The sequence below is a fragment of the Mercurialis annua genome, linkage group LG1-X, assembly GCF_937616625.2.
Source record: "Mercurialis annua linkage group LG1-X, ddMerAnnu1.2, whole genome shotgun sequence".
NCBI classification, from domain to species: domain Eukaryota; kingdom Viridiplantae; phylum Streptophyta; class Magnoliopsida; order Malpighiales; family Euphorbiaceae; genus Mercurialis; species Mercurialis annua.
Window position 1 is genome coordinate 5,445,975 of NC_065570.1, and position 18,975 is coordinate 5,464,949.

An 18,975-nucleotide genomic window follows, 5' to 3' on the forward strand; every position below is an offset into this window, starting at 1 on the left:
TTAAATGTATTTAAATAGATACATGATAGATACATTTTTACTAAATTAATACATTTTTATTAAATTTACACACTATATATTTTTTACATATATTTGTTTGATACTTCATTGATACATAATTATTTATTGTAGTTAATTAAACTAACTTTCTAATTTTTGTAAATATTACTTTGAATAATTTTGTGGATTTTTTTATATTTATAAATATACAGGAATAATAAAATACGATATCTAATCAAAATATATTTTTAAAAGATAAATAAAAAACTGTCAATTTTATTTTTTTGGAGAATGTATCAATGATATCTCGGAGATGTATCAGAGATGTATCGGAGATGTATCAGATGATATTACAAAACTGTGTCTATAATTTGTTGATGCTTGCGTGCTATTGGCTGACGCTCTGACGCGCTCTGACGCGCTCTGACACGCCAATCACATGTGCTAGCTGTTTTTATTCCTTTTTATTGAGATAATATCATGTTTGCCATGTGTCACCTTTTTAATGGAATGGTGTTTGTTGTAAACTTTTGTACTTTTGTGGTAGGAATGATAAATAATGGAGTTAGGTGACAATGTATGAAATGTTGAGCCATTTTTGTGGTATTTTTGTGATATTCTCATAAAATTATGTGGTATTCATTTGTAATTTTGAATTTCTTTGTGTAGAATAAATGAATCTATTAATACAATTCTTGAAATTGAAATATTGGAATTGGATTTGGTTATAATTTGAAGAATTGCAAATTCAATTAAAATAGATGAAATTTGCAAATGAATTTCAAAAAATTTAAGAGAATAATTTTATTTTGTCCTTATTTTAACTATTTTTCATTTTCTTTCATTTTTTATTTTATTGGTATTTTTTTCCTTTTTTTTTCTAATTTTCACCTTTTTTATATAGTATATTTTTATTTTCAACTTTTAAAAGTCACTATAATTTTATTTATACTTTTTAATCATAGTATTAATAACTTTAGTATTATTAATTTTATATATATGTATATATATAATATTCAATAAGTTTATATTATGCCCGCACAGGTTTGGTCTAGTGGTCTAAACCTCAGCCATCTGGGCGCCAAAGGTCGCGGGTTCAAACCCCGGCTACGTCCTTTTCTTAATATGGAGTGGTTGAGGTTGGATTGCTAGCCATTATAGCCCGGAATTATCAGGTATGTGGGCTTGCGGGCAGTCCACATCCCGGGGTTTGACAATGATATTGAGTTTCGGCTCAGTAAAGTGAGTCCTCGTCACAAAAAAAAATAAGTTTATATTATAAAAACTATGATTAATTTTAAATAAAATTATATAAAATCCATTTCATTTTTAAAATTGTAGACCCTTTAGCGTAATTCAATTGTAAATGATTTTCATATAAAATTCATTTATAATTGAAATTGTTTTTTTTGGTCAAAAAATAGTAATATTGATAAAATTTATCCTACCGTCGAAGTGGATCGTATATCAAATTACACAAATATAAAAACATATGAAACCTCTATAATCAACCTACAAAAAGAAATGAAAGAACAATAGAAATTCAAAGATACAAATTTAACATGTGACTAAAAACAGGATGAATTCAAGTGTAAAGAATTCTCTCACACCAATCGTACCCCATAACTTCTATTAACCACTTGTTCCGCTGCTAAGATACTTCGAACGATGAAAAGAAAGCCTTAAATCTTCAAGAACGTGAAGCTGAAACTTGAACAAACGCTGAAAAGTCTTGAATGAGCCAAGGATCTGGACAAACAAAACTGAAACTGAATACAAACACCCAGAAAATCACACAATTCTCCAAAAAACGGAACAATTTATTCGAAAATTAACGCAAACATAGCAAAAAACAAGCTAAGAGACGATGATTTATGGCTAAAAGCCGAAGATCACCGTCTCCTACGCTCAAGATGGAAGAAAAACCGAACCTTGGCTCTCTAGGAAAGTTTCTCTCTCTAACTTAGAGAGATGGCAGAGCTCAAAAAAATTGCATTGACTATTAATTGAAATTGTTCTAAAGGGGAGTTTTTAACCCTTCTGCTCGTTAACAAAAAACGACCCGCTCCTACAGTATCATGGGTTCATTGTTTTCAGTTTCACTGCCATTTCTTCTCCCTTCGTTCCTCTTTACCTTCCCTTGTTCATCGTTTTCATTCATACTTTTGAAATCAATTTTGCGTATTGCTGTGAGTTTAATTGAAAGCATGATGGTAACAACTTCCCTTCCTTTATCAGTTTTTTTCCTCCTCCGCTCAATATTAGGCAATCACTGCACTCATTTCAATTATATTGTGTTATTATTCTCTATACATGGCTTAATTTTAGTATCTGCAGGTACCGATTCTGATTATGCAGCTAACGCTACTCATGTGAAAGGTTCAGTATCAGTACTCATAAATTTCTTGAAGTTTTTTCAAATCAGTTCAAAAATATCCCCAAACTGTATTACTTCAGGTAATTCTCCAGTTTTAATTTTGACATTTGCATCCGTGTTCAGGGAGAATATAACTAATTGCACTTTCAACTTCAATTTGTATTTTTTATTCAGTTAGATAATTCAATAAATTATACTAATACTATTTGTTTAAATTTGTAGAGATAATTTATTTTGTAAAAAACTAAACTTATGGGTTTTTAATTTATTTTTCTATCCACAGTATCAATTGTTTTTAGTTTATAGAAATTTTGCTGGTTATGCCCCCATGAAGCATTAAATAGACATAATTTGCACCAATCAGGCCGTGGATTTTAATATGAGCACTTGTCATATTGTCTAAAACATGACATATTACATAATAAATACTAGTAAATCATATCTGAAACCATCCATTTACTTCAATACATGACGCATGTTACTCTTACATTATGAGGGATGGGATATGCAGGTATGAAATATGATCTGATCGGGTAACTAAAGACACCATACACATGGGATAATTAACAAATATTAGTTGACTTTGATCTACAGTTTGCTTCATTAATGGCACTGCCACATGATTGATGAGCACTATTAATAACATTTTTTTCTTTTATATTTATCTTTTTATTCAGTTCTACTTCTCTATTGCTTTCAGTGGTTCTTATTTTTGCAATTGCCTCAGTTACAAGAACCAATAAGAGCAAAGCAAAGAATTATGGCTACTGCAATTCTGGAAATCTTTCTGTCCCCGTTCATTGAAATCTGCAAGGACCCGTTTGTAGAGTACGTTGTTCTCCCCATCAAACGACGTGTCAGTTATCCGTTCACCTACAAAACCAAGCTTCAGAGACTCCAAGATTTGACTGGCAAGTTGAAGGACAAAAGGGACAGGTTGCAGGACTCCATTGGTGATGCTGAAAGAAATGGGGAAGTTGTTTATGTGAATGTTACAAACTGGCTGTCTGAATCAGAAAAAGCCATTGAAGATGCTATGGTGGCTATTAATGCTGAAGAGGAAGCAGCCAAGATGAGGTGTTTCCTGGGATTGTGTCCCAATCTGAAGACCCGCTACCTGCTTAGCAAGAAAGCAGTGAAGGAAGCTTCAGCAATTGATCAGCTGAATCAGCAGGAATCCGATCTCCACCCTTTTTCTCACCGTCCCCATCTTCAGCAGCATGCTGATCCATCTGTTTTTGCTCTCGAAGAACTTCAATCGAGGTTGTCCATTCTGAAGCAAATTATGGAGGCTCTTAAGGATCCTAATCTTAACAGGGTCGGAGTTTGGGGAATGGGCGGTGTGGGTAAATCAACTCTAGCAAAGGAGGTCCATGGCCTTGCTTCGAAAGAGAAGCTGTTCGACGATGTTATTTTTGTTCCAGTATCTGAAAAACCTGAACTTGGAGAAATTCAAAAAATAATTGCTGCTGTACTGGGTCTGAACTTTGACGTGGAAGATAGGCTTGTCCGAGCAAGTCATCTATTTCAGAGGATCAAAGATAAGAAGACACTTATAATTCTGGATAATATCTGGCAAAAAATTGACTTAAATCAGATAGGAATACCGACTGGAGCTGATGGCAAAGATTGCAAAATATTGCTGACCTCAAGGGAGAAACATATTTTACTAAATGAGATGGGCGCAGAAAAAGAATTCATGCTTCAAATTCTAACTCTTGAAGAGGCTTGCAGTATGTTTGCAAAGACCGTCCCTCATGCTAAAGATCCAGAATTTGATGCTGTTGCGATTTAAGTCGTCAAAAAATGTGCAGGAGTGCCGCTGTTGATTGAACTTGTTGCAGGGGACTTGCGGAATTGTAAGCAGTTAGGAATCTGGGAGGAGAAGCTGCTTCAATTATCCGACTTTAAGGATGAAGAAATAGACTTGAAAGTGCACGAATCTTTAAAGTCAAGCTACAACAAACTTATTGGTGAGGAAATTAAGTCATTTTTCTTACTTTGTGCTCTGTGCGGACAATCCAACATTCAGATTCAATACTTGTTGAGATATTGTATAGGTCTTGGTTTATTTAAGGAGAGACCTACTGTCAATGACGCTAGAAAAAGGGTGTACAAGTTGATCAATGACCTTCAAGATTGTTGCTTGTTAATGAAGGGTGACATTGATGGGTCTGTCAAACTACACGACATTGTTCGAGATGCTGCTCTGTCTATCGCATGCGGAGAGAAACATGCATTTACCTGTCGAAACGGCGCTACATTAATGGAGTTTCCGGAAAAGGATCGCATTAAAATTTCTTTGCCTTTCTGTGATTTCCGAGAACTTAACGGATCTGATTCAGAAACTTTCCAGTTTGAATGTCCAAATGCAGAGCTGTTGCTTCTCCTTACTGAAGATATTTCCTTAAAAGTCTCTGATTCATTTTTTGAGGGAATTACAAAACTCAGAGTGTTGGATTTTACAGGAATGCGTTTTGGATGCCTTCCTTCATCCATCAGTTTCCTAACAACCCTTCAAACCTTGTGTTTACATCGTTGTCATCTGGATAAGTTCTCTATCATTGGAGAGCTTAAGCAACTAAAGGTTCTAAGTTTTGTGGACGCCTATATGGTTGCTTTGCCCCCAGAAATAGGGCAATTGACTCGACTTAAAATACTAGATTTGAGCAATTGTTCCAAATTGAAAGTTATTCCTCCAAATATCTTCTCGAAGCTGATATTGTTAGAAGAGTTGTATATGGGCAATAGCTCTATTGAATGGGGGGATGAAGGTAACACAAGTCTTGTAGAGTTGGAGAATTTGTCTCGATTGACCACTCTAGAAATGCAAGTTATGGATTGTCAGATGATATCAAAGTCCTTGTTCTTTAGTTTCAAAACGTTGCAAAACTATAAAATAATTATAGGAGATATATGGGTCTGGAGAGTGAATAATGAATGCTCAAAAATGCTGAAGCTCGAGTTAAAGACAAGCATTCATTTTGAGCAAGGAATACTAAAGTTGTTGAAGGAAACTGATGATTTATATTTAGACAATGTGAGGGGAATTGAGAATGTGTTGTATGATCTTGACGGGGATGGATTTCGACAATTGAAACATCTTCATGTCCAGAATGATCCTTTACTTCAACATATTGTCAATTCAACAACGTTGTCTTCATGTCCTGCATTTCCCATTTTGCAGTCGTTGTTTTTGGATAATCTATTGAGTTTGGAAAACCTTTGTATTGGTCGGCTGGCAGCAGGGTCCTTCTGTGAACTTAAAGTTTTAGAAGTCAAAAAGTGTAAGAGATTAACAACTCTATTTTTGTTGTCCTGCAATAATCATGAAGAAATTGTTAATGTTGAATTAACCCAGTTATGCTCGTTGACACTGGACGATCTACCACTACTCAAAAGCTTTTGCAATAAAAGAAAGGTGCCACTAGAATCTTATTCGAGGCACAAACAGTTGACAGTTGATGATCCAACATTTCAGAAAAGTGTATCATCAGAGGGTGAGCCAATATCACTTTTCAATGGACTGGTATGTCTATGCACCAAGCTCCTGCTATTTCAATTGATAACTTCCTTATATACTTAGATGGTCTAAACACACAATTAGTAACTAACCCAAACAACGATTTTTTTACTTCTGCTCAATGTTGTTTATTGTCATACATTGTACATTCCAGAGTTTTCTTTACACTATAACAGCTAAATATTAGCACATAATCAACACAAGATTAAGCTAGTGTCACGACTTTTATCAATTTCAAACAAAATTAATATGTTCAAATTTTAATCTACTCATGAAATTATTTTGAGATTCTTTGTCTCATCATTATCATCTGTATCAGAAATCAGAATTCATTTTATTCACTGCAAAATTGGACAGATGGATGTTTAAAGAAAGAGGATTTGAATTTGTACCAATCTTATGCTTTACATAGCTATTGGTTATTAATTTACTTATTTTCTTTTCTATTTTAGTATGTCTTTTCTATTCATCTTAATAACTTTAGTTTATTACTATTTTGCACCTCAGTTAAAATTCTACCCAATTAAACTTTTGAAGTTAGTTATGGTCAAGCCAATTCAAATAAATTCTAATAGTTGTAAAATATCTTTTTTTTTTGGCGGAAGTAAGATATCTTTTCATTATGAGAAAAACACCCGAAGTTCATTTTTTATTTCTTATATTCTCCTTCCACTCTCTGTCTCTCTTGTCTTTTTTTTGTAAAGATCTTTTTTACTGATTAATTAATATTTATGGGATTATGTCATAATTATTAGTTTTCCATTTACTTTAAAGAAATCAACTGTTTTTTCTCTTAGGGGCCGTTTGGTTCAAGGTTGGGAATGAGAATCGGAATGGGAATCGGAATGAGAAGGAATGGGAATGATTGTTTTCATTTTTTGTTTGGTTCAAAGTGTAGGAATGAGAATGGGTAAAGTTTAATAAAAAAATTATTTATTATTTATTAAAAATATTTTTTTTATTTTTTTAAATATTTTTTTATATAAAAAAATTTATATTTCTTAAATCAATTTTTTTAAATTTTTTTTTAAAATAATTTTTTTAAAAAAATAAAATAAAAAATAAAATTTTTTTTAAAAAAAAATATTAAAAAATACATTTTTTAAATTTTAAGTATATTTTTAATATTTTAAAATAATTTTTTTTAATAATTATATATTTATTATTTATCATTAAATTTTTTTGTTAAATTTTGATTCCCATTCCCAAAAGTTCATTCCCATGTGGTAAGGGGGGAATGGGTGATTTCCATTGAAGGGGTAATCACATTCCCATTCCCTAGTGTAATTTGACAAAACAAACACAAACAATGGGAATCATTCCCATTCCCATTCCCCCCTTTTTTTGGCGAACCAAACGGCCCCTTAGATGTTTATTCAGATTCACTATTTTCCCTTTTTTAGTAAACTGTATTGGTTCATTTGGTTAAAAGTTTTGATTATCATAAATAAAATTATTTTGATCTCTGTATTTTAATTTCTCTTTTTCAAAGTCTATAAATCAAAATTTATTTTTGAAAAATAGCTTATTAATATTTATTAAACCATATATATTTATAATTATTAATATTTTCATTTTAAAAAAGCTCAAAAAAATCATCTCAAATAAAACTCAATACATTTGTTATAAATCTATTAAATTTTATATATTTCAGTTCATTATGTTTATAAACTGAAAAATTTATTAAGTTTTGGTTTGATAATTCAATATAAAATTTGTTCGATTCCAAACAAAATTGAATGTTGAACAAGCTTTTAGGGATTTGAAGATCTTTAAATATTGTTGAAGTGGGAAATCCCACATTGGTTGTGTGTGAATGGACATGGGTTTAAATATTAGTTGGGCACCTCCACTTGACACCAATTGATTTTAAGATGGAATCTAACACGGTATCAGAGCCTCGTCCATTCACACACACAACTAATGTGGGATTTCCCACTTGAACAAAAATAATTTTTTGTCATTTTGTCTACATTGCAACTGTTTATTTAATTATGTAGCACGTTACTAATTTTTTTATCTTATTATAATTCCTAATTGTAGGTTTCTCTTCCTAACTTGAAGAATCTTACAATAAGATCAGTTTGTTGCAAAAAGATATGGCACCACCACCTCTCTGTCACATCTTCAAATTTAACAAGCTTGATTGTTTTTAGCTGTCATAATTTGCAACATTTATTTACATCTTCAATGGTTAAAAGTCTTCCACAGCTCAAAGAAATTGAGATACGACTTTGTGATTTCATTGAAGAGATAATTGTCACAGAGGACTCTGCAGATGAAACAGAGAAGACAGAGAAGATATGTTTCCCGAAACTGGAAAGCTTGAAGCTTAAAAATCTTAAGAAGTTGAGTAGTTTCTGCACTGGACATCCAATTGAATTTCAATCTCTTAAAGAATTGGATATTTATGGGTGCTCTGCTTTGACTACCTTCATTACTCGTACCCAACAAGTTAGCTCAGAGGCGAACAACAACACTGAAGCACAATCTTTCTTTAATAGAATGGTGACTCTCTTGTTTTGTTTCTCTCATGTCTTTGTTTTTGTCTTTACAGTTATTTCTTGTACTAACTGGAATTAGCATTTCAGGTTGGGTTTCCTAAGCTAGAGCAATTGCATCTTAACTCCATACGGAACTTGCCAAATATATGGGACAATCAGCTCATGCCTAATTCCTTCTGCAAACTAAAAGCCTTGACGGTTAGTGATTGTCAAAAGCTATTAACGGTTTTTCCACCTGACGACTGGCCCAGATTCCATAGATTGGAAAGGTTGAGCATTTGTAGTTGTGATTCAATGCAAGAAATATTTAAATTCCAAGAGTCGGATGCTGAAGAAGACACAGATGTTGTGGTAGAATTTAAGCTGAGAGAACTGAGAATCTACGACCTTGGCAAACTAAAGAACATATGGCATAAGGATCCGCCAGCTGCTTTTACTTTCCAAGAACTACAGTCAGTGGAAGCTGAGGATTGTAAGGCTCTAAAAACTATCTTTCCAACCTCCATTGCTGCAGGCCTTTCTCAGCTTCAAAGTTTAACAATAGAAAGTTGTGGAGTAGAGGGAATTATAGCGAAAAGTGAAATTGCAGGATCATATCCTCATTTTAAGTTTCCTCAAATAACTTCTCTTACACTTGTGAAGTGTTTGTATTCCGGGAGGCATAGAGCGGCGGAGTGGCCAAAGTTGAAATGTTTGAAGGTGATTGAATGTGACAGCGCAATGATGTTTGGTTCAGAAGAAGCAGCACATGAAGGAGAAGGAGACAACAAAGACAATATCTTATTTCAACCCCTTTTTATGTTTGAAAAGGTAATGATTTCTTTTCCATTAATTCATCTATTTTGCTAAAAGAATTACTAGGTCGTTCAATTAAATCTTTTTTAAAAAATTAACTAATCTTTAAGTTTGAGTTCAACTAAGATTTTAATAAAATTTCAGTGAATTTTTGTGTTGCGACTTTTAGAAAAAATATTTTTATAATATGTTTCACATTAACTGTCTTCATAAAAGTTCCATCTAAAAAAATTTTAATCATAGCCATTTAATTATTTAACGCTATATCAACTTTAAATAAAAATTTGCCCTAGTTTTAATTTAAACATGTAGCATGTGAGGGGTTCAGAATGTATTTTAATAATATATTTTGTAGTAGCCATTAATTAACTGGATTTCTGAATATTAAGGAATTTGACTTGAATAAAAAGTAACTATAGATTTTTATAATGCGTTAAATAATTATCTTATTTAGATTAATCAAAATATTAAATTTAAATGTTAATAATAGATTTCATAATTTAATAGCATGAAAAGTTTGCAGTAAGAATGTTCGAAATAAATTAGTTTACTTTTCGAATATATTTTTTTGGCTTAACCATCCAAAAGTACCTCCTCTTTTCAGTTTATGGCTAAAAAATTTGAAATCTTCAATTTTAGCGTATTTTTTAATTCTCAGTTTTAACTATAGCCATTTGTTCAAATTAGTAAGGAAAAAGGTTCAAAATGCCTTCATATTGTTTCAATTTGTATTTCTAACATCAAGAATTACAAACATGAAGGGTATATGTAAACATTTTTCACTTCAATTTAAACAATGGCTACAATTGAAACAGAAGATTGAAACATGAGCTAAAATTGACGATTTTTAAAGTTTGGGCCATAAACGAATAAAGTCGAGAAGGTAGGATAATTTCTAATGATTCAGCCTAACTTGTTTATATACATTAATTAAGTAAGAAGGTATTTTAGTATTCCATTTAGATCTCGGATTTATTAATTAGCTGTAATCAATGAATAGAAAAATTAGTAATGATACATAAAACTATTGCTTCGTAATAATAAAGCCAAACCCTCTAAAAATACCAAATCTTTTGCTATTTTTGTTATGATCAAACCTTTCAAAATCGGCAAATATAACCCGTTTTAACAAATTGTGTTCATTTTATAGCCAAATTCGAATAAAACCGATTTTCTTGCCAACATGACAACCATGTATATAAGATTAAAAAAGATTTAATCACAATAAAATATCAAACTTTTACGTGTTGAGTCACAATAAAAGTTTTAATCACAATAAAAAAATCAAAGCGGTTCAAAAATGACTATAAAAGAAACAATTTGTTAAAACGGGCTATGTTTGCCGATTTTAAAAGGTTTGATCATAACTGACATAAATCGCAAGGTTTGGTATTTTTGGGGGTTTGGCCTTCAACAAAAAACAAAAATGGACTATCTTTTATTTCTTGACTAATTCGAAAATTAATAAAGAACTAAGATTCATTACTCGACAAAGGAAAGATCAAAAAAGGGTAAAACATACAACAATAGTGGACAAGTCAGCTGACCAGAGTGATTTAAAATTTAAAGGTGTTCGTAAGAAAAAAATGGGGGAATGGGTCTGTGAAATCAGATTACTAAATAGCAGAGAAAGAACATTAAGATTTATCGTGCAATGATAAGAAAAGATGGAATGCGTGAAAGATATTAAATTGTTTCAGTAATTTTGTAACTAAACACTAAAAGTAAGATACAAATATGAAAGTGGTTAAGTAAGAAATGTAATGTTTTTTAAAAGTTTAATGTATTTTTGTAGATAAGTTTTAATAGAAAGTGAATGATGTACTTTCTTCTAGTTTTATTTTACATATATTTTTTAGAAATTAATATTGTTTTGTTATTAATTATTATTCAAATTTAATATAAATAGAATAAATAATACATATTAATGAGTCATATTACGAGTCACGTGCGGAACACTTTAAGTAATTATCAAATTATTCATTTTTAGTAAACTATGAAATAAACAAATTCAATAGAAACTATTATTGTAAATTTAATTTATTTTAATAAAATATTGTAATTTTAATTTTTTTTCCTTGAATTTGAATATCTTGCCACATACAGTTCAATCACAACTTGGAGCAATTGACACTACACCACAAGGATTTGCTGAGAATACAGATTGGTCGATATCCTGCCAACTGCTTTTCCAAAGTAAAAATACTTCGACTGCATTACCTAAGGCCCGAATCTTGCACCGTTCTGCTTGGTTTCCTCAAAACACTATACAGTCTGGAGGAATTTGTTGTTGACCATGGTTCTTTTGAAGAGCTTTTCTCAGACGAGGATGTGATTTATGTGCCACTGAAACATATGACCATATCTGATGCTTCTGATTTAGAGAATATATGGAAGCAAGAGGCCAGATTTACTCAATACCTTGAGACACTGAAAATTAAGAGATGTGATAGTTTAAGCAAAATAGTGCAATCAGCATCATCCTTTCAAAATTTAGCGACTCTAAAAGTGAGTAGATGTGGGAAGTTGAAAAGCTTGTTTACTGTCTCCACAGCAAAAACTATGGCAAACCTCTCCAAAATGACCCTATGCTACTGTGATATGATGACTGAAGTGGTGGAAAATGATGGAGATCGGACAGAGGATGAGGTGGTTTTTAACAAATTGAAAACTTTGCAACTTAGATATTTACCTATTCTCACCAGCTTTACCCCGGGGAATCATGCATTTATTTTCCCATTGTTAGAAGAAGTACTAGTTGATGAATGCCCTCAGATGAAGATTTTCTCTGCCGGAGTCTTGAGCACACCGAAGCTACAGTCAATCAGAAACTCCAAAGATTCACCAGAGAATCAATTTTGGGAGGGAAGCTTTAACGCCACTATTGCATATCTGTTTCTGGAGTATATGCTATCGCAAGGGGTGCGTATTTGTTTCTAATCTCTTTAATTTCAATGTGTTTGTATTTCTTTTTCATCCCTAACTATGTTCTTCCGTGCAAAACATCAAATGACTTGAATTAATAGGTCGAAACAAATTTCGGGGTATCCCAGTTTCCAGCTCTAAAAGACCATTGGAAGGACCAGCACCTGGGGAGGCGCTTCCTCAGTGTACAATATCTGACAGTGGATGGATGTGCATCATTCACAAAAGCTTTATCAGCCAATCTGCTCCACTCATTGAACAAGCTAACAACTTTAAATGTAAGTGACTGTGGATCAATGGAAGAAGTATTCGACTTGGAAGGGATGTCTGCATATGAAGGGCGTGTTGGGTTGCTGCCTCGACTAAGGGCATTGCATTTAAATGATTTACCAATGTTAAGAAATTTATGGAACAAGGATCCTACAAAAGTTTTGGACTTGAGGAACCTTACAATTCTCAAAGTGGAAAACTGTAACAGCTTGAAGTATGCATTTACTCAGACTGTGTCCAGGTTCCTTGTGCAACTCCAAGAGATACATCTGAAAAAGTGTCACATGATGGAAGGAATAATCAAAAAAGAGGAATCAGAGGAACAAGTAACGCCTGAGATAATTTTTCCTTCGTTGAAGAAGATTAGCATACATGAATGTCCAAATGTGAAAACATTGTTTAACGCAGAACAGAGGCCAAGCATAAAAAATAATGCACCTATTGACAGCCTTAAGGTTAGTTAATTTTGTTAAGTCCTTTCGCAAATATTACGAGTTTAATCAAATTATCTAAAACTGGTTATTGTTGCTTGTAAGTTTACTAATATCTCTTTGTTTTGACTTTGGAATTTTGAGTCAATGATCAGTTGTTTATGTATTAGGTACTTCCCAATTTGGAAGAGTTGTCATTAGACCACAACTCCACAAGAAATATATTGGATTCTGAATTCCCGCTGGAATTCTTTTCCAAAGTAAAAGTCGTGGAGCTGATTTCTATTCCAAAAAAATCATGTTTGTTTACCTTCGATATTCTTCGAAAATTAACCAATCTGGAAAAGCTTGCTGTCGGTAGTTCATCTTTCAAAGAGTTATTCTTTTTGGAAGAACATGATAGTGCCATAATTCTGCCACGGAGTTGTCATCATTCTGCTTCTTTCCAAAATCTAACAACTCTAGAAGTACGGGATTGGAATAAATTAATGAGCTTGGTACCGCTGTCAGTGGCCAAAAGTATGGTGCAACTTGTGACATTGAGAGTAGAATCTTGTGAAATGATGATGGAGATAGTAGGAAGTGAACAAGACAAGACAATGGACGAGGTTGTTTTCAGAAAATTGAGTAATATAGTACTTGAAGATTTAAATAGCCTGAGTAGCTTCTGTTCTGGCAGTTACAGATTCAATTTTCCATCTTTGGAAAACGTGACTGTATCAGGTTGCCTTAATATGGGGATTTTCTGTCCCGGAGTCTTAAGGACACCAAAGCTGCACTCTGCGATAATCTCACATACTACATTTTATGGCGATCTCAATGCCATGATTCAAGAATCACACTTGAGTATGGTAGGGGTTTTATTATCTTATTGTTTGATTGTTATTGTTCTCATGTCATTTTAACAACATATTCACTTTTCAGATTGGATTTTGTGGATTGATCGAGTTAAAACTCTCCGGATTTCCCATCTTAGAAGAGAACTGGCACTGTCAATCTCTATGGGAGAATTGGAACTTTATAAAAACATTGGTGGTGGATGGGTGTGCATCCTTCTCAAGTGCTATATCACTGCATCATATGCGGCATTTGACATGGTTGGATGAGCTGGCTGTAGAAAAATGTGATTTATTAGAACAAGTGTTTGGAGGTCATAATTCTAGTGAAGGTGTTACTATGAGAAGGCTAGAAAAACTGGAGTTGATTGATCTGCCTAGGTTGAGGCATGTGTGGAACATGGATAATTTGAGCTTAAAAAATCTAAGAGTGTTGAAAGTCCAAAATTGCAGCAACTTGATCTATATATTTACAGTGTCTATGGCTCTGTGTCTTGAAAACCTTAAGTACTTGGAAGTAAAGAGTTCTTCTTTGGTGAAACATATCATAACAACGGGAGACGACGAAATGACATTGGAAAATAAGACTATTTTTCCTTTATTACAGGCCATAACTCTTGAGTGTTTGCCAAGTTTGTTAAGTTTTTACTCTGCAAATCAAGTTCTCGAATGCCCATCCTTGACATACATTGATGTAACTGACTGTCCAAAGATGAATTTGTTTTCTTCAACTTTTTCAACTCAGCAAGATTCAAGCATAGTTATTGAAGCAGAGGATGTTCTAATTCCACCTATTTTTGGTGGGAAGGTCAGTTTGTTTCTATCCATTCTATTTGATATAATTTTTATTTTTAAATGTTGCATTTTTAGCTTTATTTTATTTTCTTTTATCCTTTTTTAAACATTAACTCTTGAGATAAAATTATTTTGGTAAAATGTGAGTAAGAAATATCTAATGTGTTTAATTTATTATAAAATAAAATTATATTTTTATTTATTGAATTATTATAAAATGGAAGACAAAATTATTAAATGTCGGATTCTCCATCAAATATGATAATTTAACCATTCTAAACAACTTTTTTCTTATTATGAGATTACTGTATAAACGGCTAATAATCACCCACGGACCCTGACTTTAGGGGTACCTTACGTTAAACCCCCTGATAAAAAAAAAACTGCCGTAAACCCCCTAAACTTTACCTAATGATCAGCTAAACCCCTTTTACCCTAAAACCGCCCCAAAAAACCGCCCCAAGCCCTTTATTTTCTCAAAAATACCTAAAATACCCCTAAGGTCAATAACAAAAACCAAACCAACCCAATCTAACCAAATCTAAAGTCATTATCTAATCAAATCAGATATAAACCATCCAAATCATACTTAAACCACCAATCAACTCAACTAAATCAAACCATCCAACCGAAAACTTCCACCCGCCGCCGCCGGTTTTTTCCGGCCACCACCGTCCATTGCCGCAAAAAAAATTATTCAAATAAAAACTCATTTAATTTTAAAAAATAAATAAATAATTATTTTTAATTTAAATAAAAAAAATAATTTTTTTAAATTAATTTTAAACCCACCGCGGTGGGTCTGCTCACCGGAGAGCAGACCCACCACGGTGGGTCTGCAGCAGACCCACCGGCCGGTGGGTCTGCTCTGTGAAGCAGACCCACCGGCGTGGGTCTGCTGCAAAGAGCAGACCCACCGCGGGTCTGCTCTTTGCAGCAGACCCGCGGTGGATCTGCTCTTTGCAGCAGATCCACCGGCGCCGGTGGTTCTGCTGCAATGAGCAGACCCCAGCAGCTGATCCACCGCTCGGCAGCTCCTCTCTCCAACCTGCTGCTCGTCGCCTCTTGGTTCAGCAGCTGAACCGTCTTCTTCGTCAGGTCTGTGCTCGTCCAGCTCCAACACACCAGCAGATCTTCCGGCGTCCTCAACAACTCTAGTGACTTCATCCCGCTGCCATCACCAAGCAGCTCCAACGCCGGCCAGTGAACTCAGCGGCTTCTCCAGCGCGCCAGCTGTGTCCCTCGCAACTAGCAGCGGCGTCGTTCTACAGGAGTAGCTCAGCGACTCCGGCGACCCTAGCGGCGTCGGTGGATCTGCTGCAAAGAGCAGATCCATCGCGGGTCTGCTGCAAAGAGCAGACCCGCGGTGGGTCTGCTTCACAGAGCAGACCCACCGGCCGGTGGGTCTGCTCACCGGATTGGGAAAAAAAATTATTATTTTTTATTTAAATTAAAAATAATTATTTATTTAATTTTTAAATAAATTTAGGTTTGATTAGATTGTTTGGTTTGATTTGATTGGATCGGTTTTAAGTGTGGTTTGATTGAAGCTGTCTGGTTTGTTTGTATTTATTTACAGATTTGAAGGGTATTTTGGTCAATTTATGCGAAAAGGGGTTTAGCTAATTATTGGGTAAAGTTTAGGGGGTTTACGGCAGTTTTTTTTTGATCAGGGGGTTTAGCGTAAGGTACCCCTAAAGTCAGGGTCCGTGGGTGATTATTAGCCTGTATAAACAGAAAAACTAATATATTTGGTTCATATTTATCATGAATTTTTTTATATCAACAAAAATATAAAATTGTGAGTTCATATATATTTCAATTAAGATAAATAAATGAATGATTCAAGAGAAATTAATTTTAATTATTTTACTAAGAAAAAAAAAAGTAGACTCAAAACTGTGTAATATCATATATCAGATTATTTATTTAATATTGTTATTTTGATTAGTCTATTTCTTATATTCACTAATTGTTTTTCGCTCTTTAGGTTGCATTCCTAAACTTAGAAGCACTGGGAGTAGAATGGAACGTAGTGAAAGAAATATGGTCTGGAAGATTTGGAATCCCAATTTTAGGCCGACTAAAAGTCATTGGGGTTACTTGTTTTCCTGGCGAAGAAGCAGTTTTGCTATCTAACTTCCTTCAAACTCTCCGAATTTTGGAGACGCTTGTTCTTAGTGATGCTTCCTTTGAAGAAATTATAATTGATGAAGTGGATGCTAGCGACCAAATTCTTACACAATTAAGAGAACTGAAACTGTGGAAGCTACCAAATCTTAAATACCTGATAAAGCAAGACTCACGACTAACCTTGGTTATTGAACATTTGAAAATACTTGAAGTAGTGGAATGTGGTAGATTGGAAGTTTTAGTTTCACCTTCAGTATCTTTTCAATATCTAACAGCTCTACAAGTATCAAAATGTCATGGTTTAAGAAATTTGATGACTCTGGCAACTGCTAGAAGTCTTGTGCAACTCGAAAGAATGGTTATAGACGATTGTGAATTGATACTAGAAATAGTTTCTAGTGAAGAAGATAAATTTGAAGATGAGATCCATTTGAGTCGGTTAGAATATTTTGAACTTAATGGTCTGCCACGCCTCACAAGCTTCTGCTCAGGTAGATTTACCTTCAATTTCCCATCTTTAGAAGAAGTGATTATCAGAGAATGTCCCAAAATGGAGACTTTTTCTCATGGAGTCGTAAATACATCAAAGTTACGGCGAGTTCAAACAGGAGAGCACGATTATGAATGGGACTGGGAGGGCAGCCTAAATGACACCATTCAGGCATCATATATGGAAATGGTACGTAATACAACATTTTATGAATAGATAACACATATATGTATATTATGTTATTTATACCAATAATGCCTGCCTATAATAGTTATAAGATTGATTTGGTTGCTAGATATTTATATGTTAAAGAACTAAACTCTAGTACTGCATGGGTCTTTTTTACAGCTGGTAGGTCCCATGTACAATTAATATGATCCTGTGATATTTTTCTTCTCGTGTAGCATATTAGTAAAAAAGTTAATTCAAAATGGAAAATAATCAGTTTTCAACACATTCGAAGTTTAATTATGTCCATCAATGGAGAGATCATGTCGAGTTTTTCTTTTTGGAATGCAATCTTTCGAGTACATATAAATAGGAATAGATGATCAAATTATCAAAGAAATGGATTTAAATCCCACATTGTGTATGTCTATTAGTTATCTTAGCTATTTCATTAATGTACAAATTTTGGCTAAGTTTTCCTAATATTCTTTTGATGGTGGTATGTTTCTCAGAGTGTTGAATTAACAAGCTAGATGCCATCTTTTCATATGCAGGACTCCAATATGGTTGGTGTAGAATGAGATTTGTGGAGTTATGATTCAATTATGCTTGAATTTCAGTCTCATTGTCATAACTGCTATGTTTTTCTATAAGGCAGTTTAAAAACTGCTTATTCGTCTTTGGCGGCTAGCACGTGGTCAGAAGATCATATAAATTGGGGTATTATTTGGAGATGGAAAGGCCCGGAAAGAGTTAAGCATACTATTTGGCTTGCTCTCCAAGGAGGCCTTATGTGTAATGCTGAAAGATTCCGTCGTCATTCAACTTCAGACAAGTCTTGCCAAAGATGCGGAGGTCCTGTTGAAGACGAAGAACACGTGCTACGAAGTTGTATTTATGCTCGTCAACTCTGGCTTAGAGTCATTGACAAGGAGACTCGAAATCAGTTCTTCGCAATGAGCTTCAAAGACTGGATTCTTACTAATTTGGCAGGAAAAAATAAATTTAATGCTAGCAATGATTGGAGCTGTTTGTTTGGTGTTAGCATTTGGAAAATTTGGCTTTGGCGTAACCAAACTATTCTGGGGAATAAATATTCTTCAGTGGCTCAAGTGGCTTTAGATATTCATGTTGGAAGATGGTAGGCCCTTTAATTAAAACACTCACAAAACACTCACACAATAAAAGAAGAGAAAGCAAATATATTTAACTATTTGTATTTGTAATTGCTTTTCTTGATTTTGATATCAAAACTTACATGGTATATATAGTAGTTCTAAAATAGAACGTACATGCAACTTATTAACTTAACATTAATAATCTAACTTAAGAGTTTAATTCATTTAACTCCAAGTAACATCTATCCATTAATTAATAAACTATGTAAACTTAAGCTTATTAATTTTATTTAACTTAACTTAACATTTATTCTTTACGTTTTCCTTTGCATCAATTCAAGTTTAATAACTAACACTTCCCCGTAAACTTGAATTTCTTGTAACTCCGAGCATCATCCTCAACTTCTGAAAACTGTCGTACTTCAAAGGCTTCGTGAAAATATCAGCAACCTGATCATCGGTTCTCACATACTCCAATTCAATTTCTTTATTTTCAATACACTCACGGATAAAATGATACCTTGTATCGATATGCTTACTTCGGTCATGAAACACTGGATTTCTTGCTAGTGCTTGAGCAGACTTGTTATCTATCATAATCTTGGTTGCT

At 33.6% G+C, this 18,975-nt stretch overlaps 2 protein-coding genes across 3 annotated transcripts; both read left to right on the top strand.

Annotated features, from left to right (window-relative positions):
• Positions 1 to 1,823: 1,823 nt before the first annotated feature.
• LOC126687284 (probable disease resistance protein At1g62630) lies at positions 1,824 to 4,511 on the top strand. 2 transcript variants are annotated; one of them, XM_050381802.2, is made up of 3 exons: positions 1,824 to 2,213; positions 2,338 to 2,457; positions 3,078 to 4,511. In XM_050381802.2, exon 3 carries the CDS (start codon positions 3,138 to 3,140, stop codon positions 4,170 to 4,172), a length of 1,035 nt encoding a protein of 344 aa, XP_050237759.1. In that variant the 5' UTR covers positions 1,824 to 2,213; positions 2,338 to 2,457; positions 3,078 to 3,137; the 3' UTR covers positions 4,173 to 4,511. The 2 variants fall into 2 exon arrangements, with proteins under 2 accessions (XP_050237759.1, XP_050237749.1); XM_050381792.2 differs by having other exon boundaries at positions 3,105 to 4,511.
• Positions 4,512 to 4,520: 9 nt separating this feature from the next.
• LOC126687270 (uncharacterized) lies at positions 4,521 to 18,577 on the top strand. The gene is made up of 9 exons (XM_050381768.2): positions 4,521 to 5,906; positions 7,944 to 8,408; positions 8,492 to 9,214; positions 11,306 to 12,121; positions 12,226 to 12,849; positions 12,996 to 13,676; positions 13,750 to 14,469; positions 16,447 to 17,268; positions 17,802 to 18,577. Exons 1-9 carry the CDS (start codon positions 4,530 to 4,532, stop codon positions 17,826 to 17,828), a joined length of 6,255 nt encoding a protein of 2,084 aa, XP_050237725.1. The 5' UTR covers positions 4,521 to 4,529; the 3' UTR covers positions 17,829 to 18,577.
• Positions 18,578 to 18,975: the final 398 nt, after the last annotated feature.

What these genes read in the sequence shown, in the direction of transcription:
- LOC126687270 (XM_050381768.2), top strand. Translation starts at nt 4,530, where the DNA reads ATGAAGGGTGACATTGATGGGTCTGTCAAACTACACGACATTGTTCGA. An exon ending in CACCTATTGACAGCCTTAAG is followed by an intron (nt 12,850 to 12,995) that starts GTTAGTTAATTT and finishes TTTATGTATTAG; the next exon opens with GTACTTCCCAATTTGGAAGA. An exon ending in CACCTATTTTTGGTGGGAAG is followed by an intron (nt 14,470 to 16,446) that starts GTCAGTTTGTTT and finishes TTCGCTCTTTAG; the next exon opens with GTTGCATTCCTAAACTTAGA.
- LOC126687284 (XM_050381802.2), top strand. Translation starts at nt 3,138, where the DNA reads ATGGCTACTGCAATTCTGGAAATCTTTCTGTCCCCGTTCATTGAAATC.